A 21441-nucleotide genomic window follows, 5' to 3' on the forward strand; every position below is an offset into this window, starting at 1 on the left:
TAGTGTCCCACTTCCTTTGGAGGTGTAATTATTATTGTGCGAGTTAGGTATTGCAAACAAGGGCTCTTTGCCCTTCTGGTTCCCTGACTGTCGCCTTTAAAATAAGTTAAGACATACACAAACAAACAAGGTCTCCTGGAGCTGTAGTGACACGCTCCCCTTTCTCTCTTAACTCCAGTACAGACTGCTCCCAATAACTAGGTGGGACGTTCTTACAGGTGGCTAGACACTCGCTGGGACTTCCTTCGGGGGAGGAAGGATCCGGTCTAGTGAGCATCCCGCGGGGGTCCCACGCTGTCTGGGGGTCGCAGCACGCAGCCAGCCCTCCGGGCGGCCCCGGCCGCGCCCCGCGGTGGGAGGCTGCGGCTGCTGAGGTCATTTCCTGTGCCTGGCCGCGAGCTGCCCGCCGAGCGCGGTGCGGACACAGCGGGCGCGGCGCTGCACCCTGCGCCGGGGCGGGCTTTGTGCGGAGCTCCGGGGACCTTCCAGGCTCCGGCCTCGGCCCGCCACGCCCACCGCGACCCCTGCTGCGGAGGAGCGGAGACCCGGCGGCCTCCCGGCACTCGGGGAGAGCCACTGCGGGGCAGAGGCGCGCGTGGCGGCCGGGGTCGCGGCGGGACTCCGGGCAGCTCACTCAGGTGAGCCGGGCAGGTCGGGAGGGCCGGGGGTGTGCCTCCGGGAGAGGGCGTTCGGCTGGGCGAACTAGGCTGACTCCTCGCGGCAGGGAGGGCGACTCTGGAGCAGGTGCCTCTTTACCTGGGAGCCGCGGGACGGGCGCAGGCAACCCGGAGCTCCTTGAGACCCGCACTGGGAGGCGGTGACTGCCCCTCCCGCAGTAGGTCCTGGCGTTTGGGGCCGGCTTGATCCAGTTGCTCTGGGATGTACGTGCAGGCTTCCTTCCACCCCAGGGCTCTCTGCCCAACCCTTCTGCTCCCCTCAGCACCTCGTCCTAGGTTGTTAATGAGACTTCTGAATGTCTCTCCTAGGAGTCTTGAGTCAGGCTGAAAACTCTTACTGACACGTCTGGCCAAGCAGAAAAGAGCACAGGTTGAGCTCTGAGTGATATCAGGGGCTTTGGGGCTTAGCAGTCTTAGGAATATGCCTCCCACGGAGGGTGGCAAGACCCTCCTGTGGAAATAGAATGTTCTCCCTGTTGCTCCTTCAGCATACTTCCTCCCTGTCAGGCTCTTCATCAGCTTCTACTGTAAATCCAGCTCATAAAACTTACTGACACTTGATAAATTCCGGGTTCCAGGAGAATGCTCGAAAGATCGTTATTTGAATTTCAAACTTTGCCCCCAATGTAGTAGCTATCAATTCCTCAGCACCAAACTTTCCGGATTGTCTTGTTCTGGACACTGTGTGGTGGAAATAGTCGACATTCAGTTTAACAATCTATTCACCTTTCCCTGCGAAGGAGGAAACTAGGACTCAGAAAACTTGTGTCTTGCCAAGGTTATAGTGAAAGACCGTAAAGGTCATGGAGAGACAGGACTCAAACCTAAGCCTTCTAGATTCCAAATGTGATACTGTCCATTGCCTTCCTAGCTGCCTACGGGACTTACTCAGAGTTTGGCTTGTGATATAATTCACTTTCTGGTTCCAAACTTAGGGAAATGAACAATTAGCCTAAAATAATGTGCTACCCTTCTGACTGAAATGGTCATCAGCAATAGAAGTGTGTTCCTCTCATGCTACTCTTCATGGTGTATTTTTTTTCTCTACACTCTATTTTTCTCCATTTGTCTCTTTCTCCTTCCCCTTTATTTCTTTTCTGAGTCTCTCAATAGTCCTCCTGCCTCAGCCTGTCTAGTGCTGGTGACACCCCCACACCCAGCTCATCTCCTAATTCTATTCCTGATCTCTACAAGGCTGCGTGTATGTATTGAAATCTGTGTTCCTTAGATGTTTAGGTGCTGGAATTCCCTCCCTCACTGCACACGGGTGCTGAGCCACCATCTGTAGTCTATGGATGGACCAATAATCTGTCTAACCCTGTCTGACCCTCTACCAGTAGCTGGCTCCAGCGTGGTGGTCCGTTCCTATAATCAGCATACTTGGGAGGGTAAGGAAGTCGGGGATACAGATTCAAAGTCGACTGTGTAGCAAGTTCCAGGCCTGCCTAGGCTACATAATAAGACACTGAGTGAACACCAAAAGCTGGAGTCTGATTTGAAGAGCAGGCACTTACTGTTGACTGAGGTATGAATTAGGAGAGCCCCCAGGGAGTGCGCTATACAATGTACATTACTTAATCCTCTGATCCCATTTCCAGGACTGTCCTTCAGATATATGCTAATACATATAAAACGAGGCACAGACATCCAATATTCATTGTCGTGATGCTTGTTTTAGCAAAAGGTTGGAAAGCACTCAAATGCCCATCGACGAGGGATTCTTAAATAAGATCACATAATAGCCTCACAATAGGATGCACTAAGGTTCTTGAACAGCCGGGAGGCGCACCGTAAGGATGTATGCTGAGGGGAAGAGCTCTGAGTTCTGCTGTTAAGTACAGTGGATCTAGTGTGTCAGGGTGTAGACATGGCTCAGCAGTTAAGGGCTTACTGCTCTTGCAGGGGATCTGAGTTTGGTTCCCAGCATCTTCATCCATGGTAACTCCAACCCCATTCCATCTGATGCCCTGCCCTCCCTCTGGTCTCTGAGGGCACCAGCACAAGCAAACACACACATTATACATCCATCCATCCATACATTGTACGGGTATAGCGCATATGTGTGTGTGTGTGTGTGTGTGTGTGTATGTGTGTGTGTATGTGTATATATATATATATATATATATATATATATATATATATATAATGCTTGTAATCTGGCCAGGCAGTGATGGTACATGCTTTTAGTCCCAGCACATGGAAGACAGACACAGGCAGATCTCTGTGAGTTCAAGGCCAGCCTGGTCTACAGTGAGTTCCAGAACAGCCAGGACTGTTATACAGAGAAACCCTGTCTTGTTTATGTACTGTGGAAAGCTCTTAAAAAAAAATAATAACTGTTGAAGTTCAGTGGTGGGAAGAAGTTTTACTGTGTTACCTCCTTACACTCCTTTTTTAATACTGAAAAATAATAATAAGACATTGTGATTATTTAAAAGTAATGGCATCCCACGTGAACCGCATAACCTCATATGTCTGGGGAACATTAGCTGTCAGTTATTGAGTGCTTATAAACTCAGCAGGGGTCAGCCTTAGATAATACTCTTAAAATTTCAAGGAATTTCTGTGCAACGTCTCCCCGACTCCTCCCTCCCTCCCTGTCCATAGTACAGGTATAGCGGAACCCTGGCCCTCACACATACTAAGTACACAGAACCCTGGGATAGCTACCCACCCCACCCCACCCCCAGGCTATCCTAGAGCTTATCGCTCCTAGCTCTGGTTCTCAGGCACTGGGAATACGGGACATCACACCCAGGTGACGTTACCTTTGTTTGTTTGAGACAGTCTCACTCCATAGCACAGGCTGTCCTGGAATTTGAGGCTGTTTCCCTGTTTTAGCCTCCTAAGTGCTGGGGTTACAGTTGTGAACTACACTGCCCAGCTTGGAATTGATGTTCTGACGGTCATAAAGATAGCTGAATGTTGACGGCTTCATAGGTCTCAACCGGTATCACTGCTCTTGCTTTCAAACCCTGCTGTCAGTTTCAGCGTGGAACCGGGGACCAGAGGAGTCAAGCACATGGACTGTTTAGTGTGTGACCCAGTATCCAGACCCAGGTTGTTTGGTCTGAGCTTGGGATCTTCAGAGCTCTGCTGCTTCTCTTTCTTTTGATCCTTCGGTTCTCAGGGGATAGGGCACGTGTGCTCCTGCTTTCCCGCATCTCCTCCAACTCGGTCTGAAGGATGGGATGAGGCGGAGTGTTTGTTGGTGTTCAGAGAGAGGTGCTGAGATCAGAGGGATCCATCCCTGTGCTTGTTCACCATCCGCCCGGATGCATCAGAAGGAGGCGGGGTGGTCTTCCTTTCCCACAGTTGGCTTTTAAGAGAGTAGCACTCAGATTAGGTGATAGCCCATTCCTAGAAATGAAAGTCACACGGGGCCCTAACACCCCCACATTCCAGAAATGCATTACCCTTCGCCTCCTCATCTCCCTTCCTTTCTCTTCTTCCTCTTTCTTTCATCCTCCTCCTCCTTTCTTCCTTCTTTCTCCCTCCTCCTCCTCCCCTTTCTCCTTTTCGGAAATTTCTTACTAGCGAACCCTCTGCCTCAGCCTCCAGAGTGCTGGAATTACACATGTGTGTCACCAACCCTGGCCTTCCTCACCTTCTGCTAGTGTTATTGGAAGTGTTGTGCGGTCCTGGGTCTGCAGTAACCAGACTTGAAGGCTTGAAAGATAGACCATCTTTAACAGCCTTACTGCTCACATAGGAGTCACTGTAAGTTAGCCAAATTAAGTTAAATGTCAGCATTTTGTCTATTTCTGGCTAAATTCATCTGAGCAATCTCATAGCAAGTTTGTGTTTTCCCCGATACAGACTGGGTCCAAAGTCACCAAACTGGTCTTGTGTCTTTTCTCCACCACCCTTTCTACTAACCCCAGCCCTTGCCTACAGCGTGCCCCTATGGGGCCTCTATGACACCATGTCCAGGATGCTGGGAATGCAGAGCTTCAGGACAGCAGGTAGGGCCCTGCAGATCATCTGGTCTATGTCATGCATTCAGCCTTCTGGGCCCTAGTAACAGCAAGAGGAAGAACAGGTTTCAGACAAGTGGACATGGGATGATGAAGTTGTTGCTGACTGGAGGACACAGGAATTTATTGTATGAGTCTCCTCACTTCTTGTGTGTGTTGTAGCTTCCCAACAAAACTGTGGAGAAGGAATTAAAAACAAACAAAATCCAACAGTGCTGGGTCTGTTTCCAGCTCATTAAGCTACATCCCCCTCAGTCTGTCTGGTTGATTTCTTTGGCTGTCGTACGTTTGTTCTAGGCTGGCCAGGTACCACTGATGTCTACCGTCACTGAAGCATCCTCGCAGAAAGAGCAAGGCTGTCGGTGTTGGGACAGCATTGATTCTTGGTTCAGTCCCGCTCTTCCCTGGGTCTCTGAAGGGATCACATGTGCATGTTACCTCTCGTGTTCACTGCGAACAATTATGTTTGCTCTCTCACAAGTTCACATGTTGTGGTGCTTTGAAAAGTTAAGAATTGGGGTTTGGGTTGATTAAGCTTTAGCCACAGAGCCTGAGAACCTGGGTTTGAACTCCGGCATTCTTATTTTAAAAACAACAACAACAACAGCAACAACAACAACAGGGTGTGGCCACATACCTGAAATCCCAGCTCTGGGGAGGCGGAGACATGAGAATCCCGGGAACCTGTTGGCCAGTGAGCTCCATGTTCAGTGGAAGACCTGGTCTCAAAAAACAGAAACAAACTCATAAATAAATAAAATGGAGAGTGTTGAGGACAACACTTGATTTTGATCTCTGGCTTTCACATTTGTGTATGTGCGTGTACACACACACACACACACACACACACACACACACACACACACACACACACACACACACACACAGAGCATTTCTTAAATGCCAGGTCGTTATTCCTTTCTGTTTATCCTTGAACGTTTTTTGTGTGGTACACCTACAAGACTTAGGAGGCAGAGTTTGTTGGCATCTTCCCTTCACATCGCTTGCTTTATAGCCGTAGGCCCTACCACCTGCTTCAGCCTGAAGAGCCTCCAGGCCTTTGACTTGGCAGTGGATACCCCTTACTCTAGATCTGATTTCAAACCTTTAAATCACTTCACGTGCCAAGGCAAGTCTAACTGGAGCCCCAGCCTTCTCAGGGCCTGTCAGCATCCCCAAAGAGGGGAGAAGGATTAACCAGATCACTTGCTAGTCTACAACTATGAAGTCATGGAGATTCAATGGAGAAAGCACTCCCTGGAGTCTAAGGGTAATCTCAGGTATCATGGCCAGGCAGAGACATTCCATTTCCCAACTAGGAGACTGGTAATCTGGCATTTCTCAGTCCCCAGAGAATCTCTGCAGCAGTTTGAACAATCAAAAGAAGGACGTAAGTGTTTAAATCAAACTCAAGTCACCAAATTCCCAGTGTCCTACCTCTCAACCTGTAGCCTTTTTTTTTTAGGTGTGTTAGTCCTTAGCCCTGCACCAGAGAACAAGACTCCCCCTGTCCCAGCCTCAGATCTACCACTTTTCCTGTTTATGGGATGAAAAACACGCTTCCCCAAGGACAAGGAGACTCAGAACGTGGAGCTTCCCAGTCTTCTCCCAGCCCTCCTAGACTCTGTTTGTCTTTACAGCCGTGAGATCTTAGCTCAGATAAGCTCATGGTTTGTTTTTGTCTTTTGTCTTCCTGCTTGTTCCAGTCGGTCCCAGTCTTTTGAAGTGGGACTGGCTGGGAGGTCACAATGTCTCTATTGTCTAGAATGACACTTCTGGGCTTAGGTCATGTGTCCAGTGTTTAGAGGATCCCAGAGCCAAAAGAATCAGACAATAGACCTATCAGTGGCTCAATTGTTCTGCTCTTCTCTCCGGGGCTGCGGACAGGTGAGTGTCTGTGTTTATAGAGGCTTGGGGTAGCAGAATATTGGAGCCCCAGACGCCTTGGAAAATCTGGGCTATAGGTTTACCTTAGTTCTAAGGCTTCTGAAAGACGTTTGACAATACTAACACTTTGTCCTATGCTTTGTGGGATCAGGAATAGAATGCCTGCCACCTGGTGTGCCACTGGCCCACTCAAACTCAATGCCTCAAGTACACTAGGCAAGCAGGTGTACTACTTCTGACCTGTACCCGCTGTGCCACCAGTCTCTTTCTCTTTTTCTTACTTTATTTTGATTTTGAATGGGTTTTGGAATCAGAACCCCAGTACACTTCTCGTAGAAGTTGTTCACATTCTTCCTCAGTGACTTTCTGTGTATGGACAATAGTGTCTTATACCTTCTAGGTTGACCTGAAGTGACTGCTGTACAGTAAGGATTCAAGAAGTCCTTATTTGTAAAGCCTAACTGGAGAGGCCTAGCACCACTTACCACAGTGCCACACACTTTTAGTGCCAGCACTCTAGAGACAGAGGCAAAGGGAGGCAGAGCTCTGTGAGTTCAAGGCCAGCCTGCTCTACATAGCAAGTTCCAGGATAGCCAGGGCTACACCGTGAGACCCTGTCTCAAAAACAACAAACAAAACCACAATGGGAGAGATCTATTAATCACAGTCAAGTGTGAAGGGAGAAACAATGTTGTTGATTCACCATGGAAGAAGCTCACAATTGCTCCTGGGTACTGATACTACCTGGCCACAGCACAGGAAGTAACTGGGTAGAGGCCTCATGGCTCCTGAAGACTGAGAGAAGCTCTCAAAGCACAACACGTTTTATTATAGAAATTAACAAGCATATTTTCAAGTAGAAGGAGCAGTACAACGAACTTCCATAGACCTATCACCCAGCTTCCCAGATCATCAGCAGTTAGAGGTGAGGTATAGCTGAGAGGCAGGGAGGGCACCTAGCATTCCTGACCCTCTAGAACATATGAAATCGTGAGTTTGATTTTCCGCAACAAACAACACAAACGCACATCTGTTAAATTTATTTTTTATTTTTGTCTTTTGAGACAGGGTTTCTCTGTATAGCCCTGACTGTCCTGAAACTCTGTAGACTAGGCTGGCATGGAACTCTTACTGCTTCTGCCTCACAACTGCTGGGATTTAAGGTGAACACCACTACTGTCCGTTATCAAAATATGTATTCCTCTCTGTTATAAACATAACTTCCTCAGTCCATATGTTGCTTATCTGTATGCTTCCAGGGCTGACCATTTGGTACTGGACAGCAGTTATTGTGCTCTCCCTGGGGAAGACTATTTCTCCAGCTCTCGGACTGTCTAGGGTTGAGGCCTTATGAGCTTCCCCTTTCTGTGTTAGGGTGTCTGCTGCTGTTGTCCTTATTCAGGTCACGGTTGTATACTTTTTAACTTTTTATTTTATGTGTGGGTGTTTGGCCTGCATGTGAGTCTGCACGGCATTCACGTTACCCCGTGCCTCTGTCGCTAAGCTCAGGCATCGGCAAAGGCAGAAGGAGGACTTGGATCCCCTGGAGCTGGAGTTACAGATAGTTAGGGGTCGCCACGTGGATGCTGGGAATTAAATCTAGGTCCTCCAGAAAAACACTCAGTGTTCGAACATTAACTGCTGAGCCATCTCTTCAGCCCAAATTGTCACTATTCTGACAGATCTTACTTGACATGTTTTTACCTCACACTGTCACCATAAGATATTTTATCATTTTCCCTACAGATCATATGTAATGCTTAACCAGGTAACATTAAAGAATACTATCAACAGAACTATTAACAGGTTTTGTTTTGCTTTGTTTTTTTTTTTTTTTTTTTTTTTTTTTTTTTTAAACTTAGGTAAGGGGCTTCTGGGTAAATATCCCTGGCTAGGGTTGTGAAAGGCTTTCACTAGAGGCTGGAGCAAAACATCTAGAAGTCTTCTGGCTTGCATCTTATGACTTGAAGGGTGAGAGTTTGTTCCCAGTCAGGATGATCTGATGACACTTGGCAAGGCCCCAGCTAAACAGAAAAGTGTCAAGGAATAGCAAAGCATGTTTCTTGTCCACTTTCAGCCCGTCCAACATCAACAGAGGTAGAGTCAGGACCAAAGCAGGAACCAGAGCTCTGCTTCTAGGTAGCCATGCGGCTCACTTTAGAGGAATCCACGGTTTTCGTAAACACCAAGGCCCTCACCTCTACTATGCTCAGCCTCTTACCCTGCTCCTATTTGTCCAACATATGGGTGGCGCATGTGGTGTGATGGAACACTTCAAGGCAGGGACCTCTGCTTCTTCAGCGGCAGCGGCCGAGCCTAGAGTGGGATCTGACAGTACGGCAGTTGAGCAGACAGTTAAATGAAAAACAAGGGAGCCCTGTTCCACTGCGTATCCAGTTGGAATAGCTACCATCCAGAAAGGGTGACAGCAAATGCTGGCAAGGATGTGGAGAAAGAGGGAGTCACTGCTAAAAGGAATGTAAACGTAAACGAGTACAGTATAGCAATTACCATGGAAGTTTCTCCAGAAATTAAAAACCAGGAAGGAGTTCATGAACCTCCACCCTAACTGGGGAGCTATGGACAATAGATGGCTTCCTAGGGGAGAGTCAGTTTTCTTTGAGGGTGTGGCCTGGTAGGTGCCTCATGCTCTGGTGGGTGGCACCACACCTAGAAGTATATGGACACCACGCATTGCAGTCACGTTATTTTTTAAAATGCCATAAAAAATTAAATAAGAGTATAACTTCCAAATGACTCAGCTGTGCTACTCCTGGGCATATTCCCAAAGGACTCCCTGTCCTACCAACTCGGTGGGACACTCGACAAGCTTGGTCATCCATGTCACCATCTTACTGTTCATTACACAAAGCAAATGAAGCCCGCCTGTAAGTTCAACCGTGGGTGGATAATGGAAATGTGGTGTATGCCAAATGGAGGTTTGTTCAGCTGTAAATAAAAATGTAACTGTGAAATCTTTAGAAAAACCGATAAATCTGGAAATGGTTTTATTAAGCAAGGTGACCTGGTCTCAGAAAGTCTCTACCTTTTCTTACCTCACACGTGGATCTTAACTTTCAGAGTGTGTGTGTGTGTGTGTGTGTGTGTGTGTGTGTGTGTGTGTGTGTGTGTGTGTGTCTGTGTGTCTGTGTGTCTGTGTGTCTGTGTCTGTCTGTGTCTGTGTGTGTTTGTGTGTCTGTGTGTGTGTGTGTGTGTGTGTATGTCTGTGTGTGTGTCTGTGTGTCTGTGTCTGTCTGTCTGTGTGTATGTGTGTGTCTGTGTGTCTGTGTCTGTCTGTGTGTCTGTGTGTGTGTGTCTGTGTGTGTGTGTGTGTGTGTGTGTGTGTGTGTCTGTGTGTGTGTGTATCTGTGTGTGTAGGTTTTGAGCAAGGGTGGGTAGAGGTTCTAGAGCCCGCCATCCAAGTTGAGTAGCCTTCATTTCATCCCAACAGCTGTGACTATTTAGAAGTGACCTCCCCCACCCCCCATGGTGCTTGTTGACGGTTAAAGTTCCCGCATAGAAGGAAGGGTTGGGAAGAGCCATTGGGCCCTCCCCTGAGATTCCTGAAGCTTCCCTCTCACCTCCTGCCCTCACTTCACATGACCTTGTGGGACTAGAGTATATAAACTGAAATGTTAGAGTAAGGAGATGCCATCTATGCTTCTATAGGGAGGTTGTCACCCATGCTGGGGTGAAAAGGCTTTGTAGTCTCCCACATTCCTGTAAGTACCCTTCACCTGTGTTCTGTAAGTAAGCCTGATAAATTCATTGATTTCCCAGGCTGGGCTTCGGTGGGGTTATGTTTGGTTTGTTGTTGGTGCCCTATGAGGAGGAAGTTGGTGTTTGTTTACATCTTCCCAAGTTGAGAGTTGAGCAACAGTTGGGAAACTAGAAAGGGAATAAGAGAGGGAAGGGTGGTGCTGAGAAGGTGGTGTGGGCAAGAGTGCATGTGACAGGAGATCGAAGAAGGTGCCTGTTGGGCCAAGTGGGGCAGCGGGTTGGAGGAGGAGAGTGGACAAAAGCAACCTCTATCTGAAAATACCACAATAAAAACTAATGCTTTGCATACTAATTAAGAGAATTTAAAGCCTGGAACTCTTTATAAGGTTCATTTACTAAAATATAAAAACAGACAACAATCAGAAGAAAGCGGGCTCTTCTTAAGGTGTCTTAGGTTTTGTCCTGAAGCTGCTCGGCCCTCTGGTCCTGTCTCTGGATGCCCTGGACTGAGAGAAGGGGGACACAGTAGGGAGAGTTGGAACCACCTCTCCTCCTCACCTGTTGTCTCTGCCCTTTGCTCCCTTTTCTCCTTCCCTCACATTGCTCCTCCTCCTCAGACTCTCTTTTCTTTCCATTCTCAGTGTGCTGGATCTTGGAACTCCTGGGAGTATTTGGAATCATGGCAGAAGTCAAGGTGGAGGTGGTTGGCATAGACTGGCAGAAGCGCTGCCTTTCCCTGGAGACACAGCTTTTCCGCTTCCGTCTGCAGGCCAGCAAGATAAGGGAGCTGCTGGCTGACAAGGTGAGTCTATGGAGAGGAGGCGGTCCCTTCCTCACATCAGGGCGGGGCAGACAGAACTCTCTCTCTCTTGCTCACTCAGTCGCTCCCTCGATCGCCAAGATTCTGCTATATTTTTCATGAAAAATGGAAACTCAAAAGCTGTCATGTGGCATTTCTCCTGACTCTGCCACCTCAGGTGTCACATAGGAACGAATGGCACAGTTGAGCTGGGCATGGCGTGGCCCAGTTTAAATCTCAGCACTCAGGAAGCAGAGGCCGTCAGAGCTCTGAGTTCAAAGCCTCTTCCCTCTTCCAAGGATTCAAGGTCAACCTGGGCTATGTAGTGAGATGGTCAGGAACAATTAAAATTTAAAAACAATATGGTCTTCTTGGTTCTCTGTCACTTAGCGTCCTAGTGGCTTATCATTCTCATCCTCATTTCTCTTGCTGGTACTACTGCTGTTAACACTTTACCCTCCTTTTGGGCTGGATGACTCTTTAGGAGAACAATGGGAATCCCCACCCTCTGCCCATCCCTTATTATCAGAAGAGCCTGATTTTCTGGGGACAGCAAACAAGCTTTGGAAAAAGAGGAGCCTGGCTCTGTGAACTTCGCCTCTCAGGCCCAGGGCAGTGTTATACCTCTGAGTTATTTTGAGACTTGTATCTGATAACTTATGTAAGAGTTCAGACACAAATTAAGTAATGTGAACAGGTGTGTTATCTTTATAAGCTTAGGTAGGCTGGTCTGCAAAACTGAGCACTGTTGTCACATTTCTCTGGGAAGGTACATTCACGTGGCTGACTCTCACAAGTATCTCCTGTTTAGAGAGTGGAGCCCTGCAGTTAAAATGTATTTGTGTGGGTACACAGCGGGTGAATGACTCAACTAACTGCTCTCTTGATGGTTCTGATTACAGTATCAGAGTGCTTAGCTAATCCTTTCTTGGTACAAAGGTAAAGCTCAGCTCACCCCTTATAAGTAAGGCCCAAGCCTTGATTAGTAAAGCTGGAAAGAAAGGAACGAATGACCTGCTCCTTTTGGTGCTCCTGCAACCTGGGGTTTGGGAAAGCAAGTGGGTCAAGTCACTTCCCATGGCTGAGGCGTGGCCTCGGACTAGATGGGACTTGAACTCTTGAACATGGGGTCTGCTGGCATTGCTTTCTTAGTTCAGAAGGCATAGGGTTCCTGTAGTGGGTATGGCCACCTCAGGGAAAGGGTAGTGGGTCTGAGGATGGCGTGGTCAGAACCCCTATGTCAGAGTCACCTTGCAGGTTGCTTGTTTAGGGTGTCTGTTCTTGGGTTGCTCAGTCTTCTTACCCTAAGTCTTCGGGGTGCTGTTAATATCTGGTTAACAGGCTCCTAGAAAATGGCTTTGTCAGTATGAAGTTTGAGGACCTTGCTTTAGGCTGTGGTGTTGGTGGAGGGAGTAAGGGAAAGAAACTGTAAGGGGGGCTCTGCTCAGCCAAGTGGGCTGAGACATATCCCAGGGTGAAGACTTCTAAGGTAAAAATACAACAAGGAATTAGCTTCAGATAAAACAAGGTAGAGGACCTCGAAGGGAGCCCATAGGAACTCTGAGGGGATGAGAGATAAGCAGCACTTATCTTGGAGAAACAAGACTTCAGTACAGGTCACACAGGAGTCCCCAGGAATCAGAATTAGTGAAGATGAGTGTAAAACCCAAGTGACTAGTGCCGAGGGGTAATCTGTAGTTAGTAGGGATTCACATGTGCAAGAGACAGCTGCACTTCTGACGATACAGCCCTGGACAAGAGACTGTAAATTAATTTACTAAAAACTACTGATCGTAGAATAAAGAAATTGAAAATTCGAGACAAGAATAACACTGTAGGGCTGGACGGATGGCTCAGTGGTTAAGAGCACTGGCTGCTCTTCCGGAGGTCCTGAGTTCAAACCCCAGCAGCCACATGGTGGCTCACAACCATCTGTAATGAGATCCGATGCCCTCTTCTGTTGTGTCTGGTGTGTGAAATAAATAAATCTTAAAAAAAAAAAAAAAACCAAAACCCAAAGTTCAGGGTTCTGGCCCTCATTTAAAAAAAAAAAGAATAACACTGTATCAAAAAGACCAGCTGACTTTAAAAGCCAGCTAGACCTTTGAGAAAGTCTCCCCGTTGAAATTAGTTTTTCAGTGGATAGAATACATACCAGGTTGGGCACCATAAGATGGATTGTGTGTCTATTACTAGGAATAAAATCTAGTGCCTCCCGAGTGGCCATATGGCAGGTAGGCGCTCTCCCAGAAGGTATGAATACACACACACACACACACACACACACACACACACACACACACACACACACACACGATACAGCAAGATGTGACTACAGGATGCTGAGAACCTATACATTCCAAATCACACTCCCTAAGAGCCATGGAGGAGAGCATGGAGGAGAGGGAGTATTTGAAAAACTAATGCCTAAAAACTTTGCAAACTTGAGAAAAGAGGTGAAGCTGCAGATTCAGAGAACACAAGGAATGAGAACAGGATACAAGACTTAAACCTCTTTGTCTTCTGTTTTTAGCTACTTAACAGCGTGGCTGCTGTAAGAACCAAACAGCGGCTTAGACCAGACACACCAAATGGTGGCTTAGACCAGACACATGCTTGTGTCTGTCAAGTGTGACTTCCCAGACAGAAGCAGTCTAGCCCTGAGCTGGGCGATAGTTTACCCTGGTGCCCCTGGTCTCACTCTCTCCTTCTAAGTGTATAATCCAGAGGTTGCCTGTGTCCCTTCTGCCCAGATCCCACTGGCCAAATCTTAGTCACATGGTCATGCTCAGCATCAAAGAAAGCTGGGAACCCAGGACCCCATACGTGCTGCACAAGCACTCTACCACTGAGTTACCATCTCAGTAATCAGCTGTCTTTGAGTCTAGAATAATGAAAGTGATAATGAGTAGAAATAAGTTATATGCTAACTCAGATCATACAGTGAGGAAATGGAATAAAAGACGTGTCCTGGATACAGATGGTAAATAGGAAAGGAAGGGGGATTATAAGCCAGGTATGGTAGACAGTGCCTGTAATCCCAGCAACACTCAGGAGGAATTCACCTCCTGATTTTCTTGCAGAAGGGTCATGGCAAGGTCAAGTTAGGCTACATGAGATTTTGGCTCAAAAAACAAAAGGAGAGAGGACCTACAGGAGGGACAAATACAGTGGTAGAAATAAATCTAAATATATCAGTCACAGGTGACATATAAGAACTATATGATATATGAAAGTAGGAAACGGTCTAGTTAGGTGCTAGCATCTGGCTGTGATCACAGCACTGGGGAGATTGATGGAGTGTTCTAAAGCCACCAAGGACATCAACTAGACCCCCAAACCTTTGCCTTTACTTGTACTGTTTTGTCCAGTGTGTAAAAAAAGGTAGTAGGGCACGAACTTTAGGGTGTTGGGAATCAGGCCCAGGGCTTTGTATGAGGTAAGCAATATTTTATTTCTCTGAGTTACACCCCCAGCTTTTGGGGAATTTTGAGACAGTCTCACAGGGCCCAGGCTGGCCTTCAATTTCTAAGTAGCCAAGAATAACCTTGAATGTGTGCTTCTGGCCCCACTTCCTAAGTGCTGGGGTTATAGGCATGCACTCCCACACCTGGCTTGAGCCCCCTTTTCAGGACAGTTGAGACCCAGGTCTCAGCTCAGGTCTTCTCAGGTAGCTCTGGGCATGGCCGCACTGGGTGCAGGAGAGTGCCTGCTACTCCACTACTGTGGGGTTGGTATTTCACAGTGCTGCCATGTGTCACAAGTTCTTGTGGACATGAGGCGTTGAATACCAATCTGGTGCCAAGTGCTTTTCGTCAGATTGCTAGAGCCAAGTCCTAGGGAGCTTGTGAGTCTTAACTGCAGCTGGTGAAAGTGGATCCTTGACAGCTGGGTAAACCCGACACCCTGGCTGGCAGGTCCTGAGAAACCCACACACTAAGAGGAGAGCTGAGGACGAGCTCTTAGGAATCCCTCTGCGGGGAGGAACCAGATGCAGAGTGGCTTGCCCATAGAGCCTGAGTTCCCAGGAGAGGAAAGGAGGTGTGGAGAGGCGGCAGCGGCATCAGTGAAAGGAGAGCTCAGACTTAAGAAGTGATGCGTCAGCCTGATTACACCTGCGAAAGTGCAGAAAATCTGTCTTCATAAAAACAAACATGTAAAATTCCTCCTCATTCAAGGCCAGTATTGCTAATTGAGTGCAACAGAAAACACACAGATGGCCATGGTGCATGCCTGTGCATGCCGCCTTTAATCTAGCACTCAGGAGGCTGAGGCAGGAGGATCGTGAGTTTGAGGATAGCATGGACTACGTAAGTAGAGTCTCTGTGTCACAAACCAAAATAAAAATGCTTTTAAAATTTATTTTACTTTACATTTATGTGTGTGTGTGTTTTGCCTACATGTATGTATGTGCCCGCAGAGGTTAGAAGAGGATCTTGGATCCCCTAGAACTGGAGTTATAGAGAGTTGTGAGCCACCATGTGGGTGCTGAGAATCAAACCCAGGTCCTCTGCAAGAGCAGCAAATGCTTTTAACTTCTGAGCCATGTCTCTGGTCCCTCAAAATTCCTTTTCAAAAAGGGAGGGCTGGAGAGATGGCTCCAGGGTTAAGAGCACTTGCTACTCTTGCAGAGGACCTGAATTCAGTTCCCAGTAGGCATGTCTGGCAGCCTGTAACTCCAGATCCAGATCTGACACCCTCTTTGGGTTCCACAAGCACCAAGCACACATGTTGTGTGCACACATATACTTATCAACTCATACATTCACATACATGATAAAGCCTTCAATAAAGGGGGAAACCAGTTCTATATGTTTAAAATCATTCAGTGTTCAGAAGCTAGTTTTAGGACCTCTTCCTCCCCCAAAAAATAGACATAGAAGTGAGTGCAGAGTTCTCTGGAGCTCCAAGTGTCCTGAAAAGCTGATCACAGGGAGGGTTTGCAACAAAGGACCATCAGCAGCTATGGGACAGAGCTGCTTGCTAGTGGCTAACAGGGGGCGACTGGCTCTGGATGGCTCTGGTTCGAGGCTGGCCTCGAACTCAGAAATCTGCCTGCCTCTGCCTCTGCCTCCTTAGTGCTGGGATTAAAGGCATGCACCACCACCACAGACTGGCTAAGACAAATTTTTCCATGTGACAAAATTAGAAAATGTGAGACAGTAATTGTGGATGGTCATAAATGTGAATTATTTCCCAAGGCAAGCCTATGGCTTTTGAGCCACAGAACAGATGTTAGAGCTACTGTCTAACCGTCTGGGAAAGTTGTGGAGGGGCCAAGACCTTCCTGTTCAACATTTCATTGTATTCTTAGCGTACTCACAGTTTTACATTGTATTCTTAGCATTTACATTGTATTCTTAGTGTACTCACAGTCTTACATTGTATTCTTAGCATTTACATTGTATTCTAAGCATACTCACAGTCTTACATTGTATTCTTAGCATTTACATTGTATTCTTAGTGTACTCACAGTCTTACATTGTATTCTTAGCATTTACATTGTATTCTTAGCATACTCACAGTCTTACATTGTATTCTTAGCATTTACATTGTATTCTTAGCATACTCACAGTCTTACATTGTATTCTTAGCATTTACATTGTATTCTTAGTGTACTCACAGTCTTACATTGTATTCTTAGCATTTACATTGTATTCTTAGCGTACTCACAGTCTTACATTGTATTCTTAGCATTTACATTGTATTCTTAGCGTACTCACAGTTTTACATTGTATTCTTAGCATTTACATTGTATTCTTAGCATACTCACAGTTTTACATTAGTTAGACTCTTCAGGACAAAGCCCACAACACTGGTTAGCCACAGCAAGCAGGAACTCTAATAGGACCAGGGCGGCAGGAAGCTCTTCATTTCTGCCCAACAGCGTGACATGGTGAGACTTATACTTCTGTGCAGCTTGCTTCCAGGTTTCAGAATTTTAAGAGATTTAACCTGCCCAGAGCTGAAGGGAGAATTATTTAATACTGAGTTGGTACCACTATCTATCATTTAGCCCTCCCTCCAGTCACCTAAAGATTTTATGGGTGGGGCAGCCACTTCTGTCCCTGTAGTATAGTTCTGTGCGGTGAGAAACTGGCTGAAGGTCAGGGAGCCCCGGACCGGCCTAGGACCGTGTGGTTTGACCTAAGTGATACTTAGTCTGGTACAACATCCCTCTCTCCTAGATGAGCTGAGTGAGTAATTTGTTCATGGTGACCCAATTCAGTAGAAGGGAGGAAGTGCACTTGTCCTTGGCCCTTCTCACCGGTTGGGAGACCTGTGTGTATAACTTTGAATTTTACCTGGACCTTTGCAGGAGCATCCCCCAACTGCTCCTCAGATGCAGTGTCTACCAAGTAGCTGTGTCTTCTAGACCCACAGGAAGGCAGCCTCAGAAAAGAGACTCTCGGGGCCTCAAACAGGACCTGCAGCTCTGCTGTGACCTTCCCTGACCCACACCAGCACAGTTTCTCTTCTTCCCTTCCCACCTTTGCTCAAGGAAAGCAGAACTGTAGCTGAGGCGTGCTTGTGAAAAGACACAGGGGATTGCTTACTGTTTCTAAGGTCAAGCCAAGGTCTAGGCCGAGGGAGACAAGGTTACATTTCTAGAGAAGTCCAGTCCTCAGTGAACAGCAGCTGGATCCGTGCTGGCGTTTGGAAAACAAAGGGCTGAGTCTACCCTCCCGCAAAGAGAAGGGTGAGGTGTGTCTCTCACGCATGAACAATGTAGGTGTGTTGCCCTGGGGCAGAAGGGAGAGAGAAAGCAGCTAGCGCCATCTCAGGGAAGGCACAGGACCTTTGACATGAAAGCCATATGAATTAATGGTAAGTGGTTCGTCAGCACACAGAGGTGCAGCTGAGGGGGAACCTATGCTGCACACTAGGCTGTGGGCGTGTGGGCACTGCAAAGGGACGTCCTGTAGGCCATGGGCTGTACCTTAGACTGCAGCTTAGAGCTTGTCCCTGAAGAGCCCCTGCATAAGATTTCAGAATTAGCCTTTAACCCCAGCCCTCAGGAGGCAGAGGCGGCCAGGTCTCTGTGTAAATCCCTTGCAAGGCAAGTGCTTTACCACTGACTACCCCCAGCCAGCAAAGCAGGTAGGTGACTAGGTAGGTGGATGGCTTTGTTTTTTAAATTACACAATGTATCTGTATAGGTGCACATGTCATAGCCCGTGTGTGGAGGTCAGAGGACAACTTTGTGGAGCCAACTCTCTCCTACCTTTATGTGGGATCAGAGATGAGCTCAGACCCCAGGCTTGCACAGCAAACGTCCTCCATCTGCTGAGCCGTCTGGCTGGCCCAGTATATATTTTATTTGTTTGTTTTGGTTTGCTTATTTATTTATTTACTTACTTATTAAGACATGATCTTCTGTGGCCCACACTGTCAAGAATTTTGTCTGTGCTAGTCCTGGATTTTTTTATCTTTCTGTCCCCGCCTCTCAGGGCTGTTATTCCAAGTGTACACTGCTATGCCCTGTGCAAGATAGAATTGTAAAAATACATGCTATTATTTTGTGTGTGTGCATCTGTCTGTATGTCTGTGTCTGTGTGTCCATCATGCGTGTATGTGGTGAGAATACAGTTTTCAGGGTTTGTCTCTTATCCTTTTCCTTTCCACCTCTGCACTTGCTGGCTTGCTCCTGGCCAGTTCTGTCTCTGCCTCCCATTGGACCCCGTCTCATGGTTGAAGTGCTGGGATCACAGATTTGAGCCATCTCATCTGTTTCCAGAGATAGAATCAAATGCTTACCTAGCAGATGCTTTTACCTACTTAGCCAGAAATCTTTTTAATTTAGGAGTTGATGGATCATCATACCCCTAAGTTTCCTTTGATCCCCAGCACACACACAAACTTACAAATGCTTGAGTGTCTTTTTGTTCGTTTGTTTGTTTCCTGCTCCCATTCCCCCATGATCTTTCACTGTAGCTCTAACTGCCCTGGAACTTGCTATGTAGACCAGACTGGCCATGGACTCACAGAAATGCACCTGCCTCTGCCTCCAAATGCTGGGACTAAAGGTGTGCACTATCATGTCTGGCCTTTTTCTAGTCCTTTAAAATTAGTGAAATCAAGTAAGAGGATACTAATGAATGCCACTGCCCCAGCTGGGCAGACACTTGGAGTGGAGGGGGCATTCCCTTACACTGGCAGGAAGTGGACATGGTCTGTGCTGGCACATGGGCAGACAGCAGTGTGGCCTGTCCATCACCCAGTGCAGAGAAAAAGGCAATAGAGAGAGGAGACCAAGGCAGGGTTGGAGTGGCAGTGTTCAGGAAAAATTACAGTGACCTGCTATCCTACATGGTGACTTTTTGTCCTGCAATGATGACAGCAGCCATACTACTTCACCTGCTGAGAATTGCCGTGGAAAGTCTCTAGCCTGACAACCTGGAGCCATTTCCACAGGCAGTTGAAGTCTGACCCAAGCATGATGTCTGTGCACCTGAGTGCCCTTATACCACTGTCATCATCAGGACCTGGTACCAATCTCTCTCCTCCCTCTGCCTTGAACAGATGCAGGAGCTGGAGCAGAGGCTGCTGGAGGCTGAGCAGAGAGCTGAAAATGCAGAAACTCAGGTAACTGTGTGGGGGTTGGTGGGAGAGTGCTGGGGAAAATGATCTTCCTTTCCCATGGTCACATGGGCACATGCTTAAGAAGAACCTCCAGTCGTAGCGGGGCTCAAACCGGTCGAGGCACTAGGACCTTCTGCGCTGACAAGGAAGGAGACAAGGGTAGTGAATGGGTGTGTTAGTCCAAACTGGCCTCGCTGTGCTGAGGGACAAACTGAAACTGCAGTCCATTTGTCATGTCCTTGTGACTGGTACACGATTAACGTGGAGCCTGTCATTCAGGAATAATCCACACCAAAAGTCATTCCATTGTCTTTTAGCGGGATCTTACACAGGCGTGTGCAACCTATGGGGTCTGCATGTATCCCAGAACAGCACAACACATGTGTAGGTGACACTGTCATGTTACAGTGTCAGTGTATGGACACTCCTGCCTGGAACGCACAGCCTTCTCGGTTGCCATTGGAGAGAATTCACTGGGTACCCATGTACCAGATTTTTAAAGACTTCAGAGCAATACAGAGAGTTGAAGGTCATTCAGGGTCACAGAGCAGGGCCCTGTCTCAAAACAGCAACACTGTAAATACGTTAGCCCAGGAGTATGTGCTGTTTCTACTTGCAGCCGGCTGGTTAGATGAATGGCAGGGCCCTGTCCAACTCTGAGAGGGTTAGGAAATCTGAGCACATGGATGTTCTGTGAGGAGCAAATATCTCTGCCCCAGTGGGGTGGGAGCTGCTCAGTCCCCGATGTAACTGGTCTTCAGAGCAGCCGGAATGAGTTCTCAGTCCTCAGTCCCTTCTTCGGCACAGATTAAGGCATCACTGGTCATTTCATTAATTGGCCCAGATTCCCCTGAACTATCAAGGGGTTAGCCCATTCCCTATCGTATTAGCCACTGCACATGGTTCACGAGCGGTCTGAGACCTTATGGGCACTCGTTGGTGCTTTTCAGGTGGGTGTGATGGAAGAAAAGATAAAGCTGTCCAACCTGAAGAGTGTGGACTCCGCAGGCAGCTTGCACCAAAAGTACCAAGAATTGCTGAAAGCCATGCAAGGCAAAGATGAGCTCATCGGCCAGCTGCAGGCACAGCTGGAGAAGCAGGTAGGGGTTAATGTGGGCCAATGTGAGGCAGAGCCTGGTTCCCCTCTCGGCATCTGCATCCGTTGGCCTCGGTGTCCCTAGGCCCTGTGCTTGAGCCCTGGGGTGGTGGGGAAACCTTCCTTTCATGAGACTCTTCTTTTACATGGCAGTCATTAGCATCTTCTTCATCTGTTCATTAGAAGCTAGGGGAATATAGAGGAAGTAGACCTGAGGGGAATGTCACCTCTGCTGCTTGCTGCTCTCTAGGGAAATTAACTGACTCACACCTTGGAGGTTATGAAGCCTCTGAGGTTTGGGGAGTAATTACCCCTAGGTATCTGTGGTATCAGACTTGTGGTTAGGACTTGCTAAGGAGATCTTTTTCTTCTCTGTGGTGGCCTTGTGCCAGGCCATCATGTGCTACTTGATACTTGGCTGTAGTGAGACTGAAATGGTGTAGAACTGGATTGTCCACAGATGGTTGGCCAAAGTTTCTCAATGAACCTGGACAGGCAGAGAACAGAGTTGTCACTGAAAATGGAGACTTCTCATGAGTACATGGGAGCCTAACAGACCACTGTCCAGTATCGAAGCAAATTGGCCTTCTTGTTCCTAGGGCTTCCAGAGCCCCTCTGGCCCTTCCTTCTGCAACTTCCTGTGCACAAACTTCTCCCCTTCGTGGTCTTTTAAGCACCATCATGGAGCCCAGTCTGGCTCTG

At 47.5% G+C, this 21441-nt stretch overlaps 1 protein-coding gene across 4 annotated transcripts in view; it reads left to right on the forward strand.

Moving 5' to 3' along the window:
- The first annotated feature begins 419 nt into the window (after positions 1-419).
- Positions 420-21441, forward strand: part of Plekhh1 (pleckstrin homology, MyTH4 and FERM domain containing H1) — a 49141-nt gene continuing 28119 nt past the window's right edge. The window contains exons 1-4 of one of the 4 annotated variants that reach the window (XM_032908012.1): positions 420-638; positions 10903-11063; positions 19584-19646; positions 20594-20743. In XM_032908012.1, coding sequence (XP_032763903.1) covers positions 10941-11063; positions 19584-19646; positions 20594-20743 — 336 coding nt within the window. In that variant the 5' untranslated portion in view covers positions 420-638; positions 10903-10940. Of the gene's footprint in view, positions 639-754; positions 840-9904; positions 10264-10902; positions 11064-19583; positions 19647-20593; positions 20744-21441 lie in introns of those variants that run through there. The other 3 variants (XM_032908013.1, XM_032908011.1, XM_032908010.1) reach the window with 3 other exon arrangements.

This window comes from Rattus rattus, chromosome 7 (genome assembly GCF_011064425.1).
Source record: "Rattus rattus isolate New Zealand chromosome 7, Rrattus_CSIRO_v1, whole genome shotgun sequence".
NCBI lineage: Eukaryota > Metazoa > Chordata > Mammalia > Rodentia > Muridae > Rattus > Rattus rattus.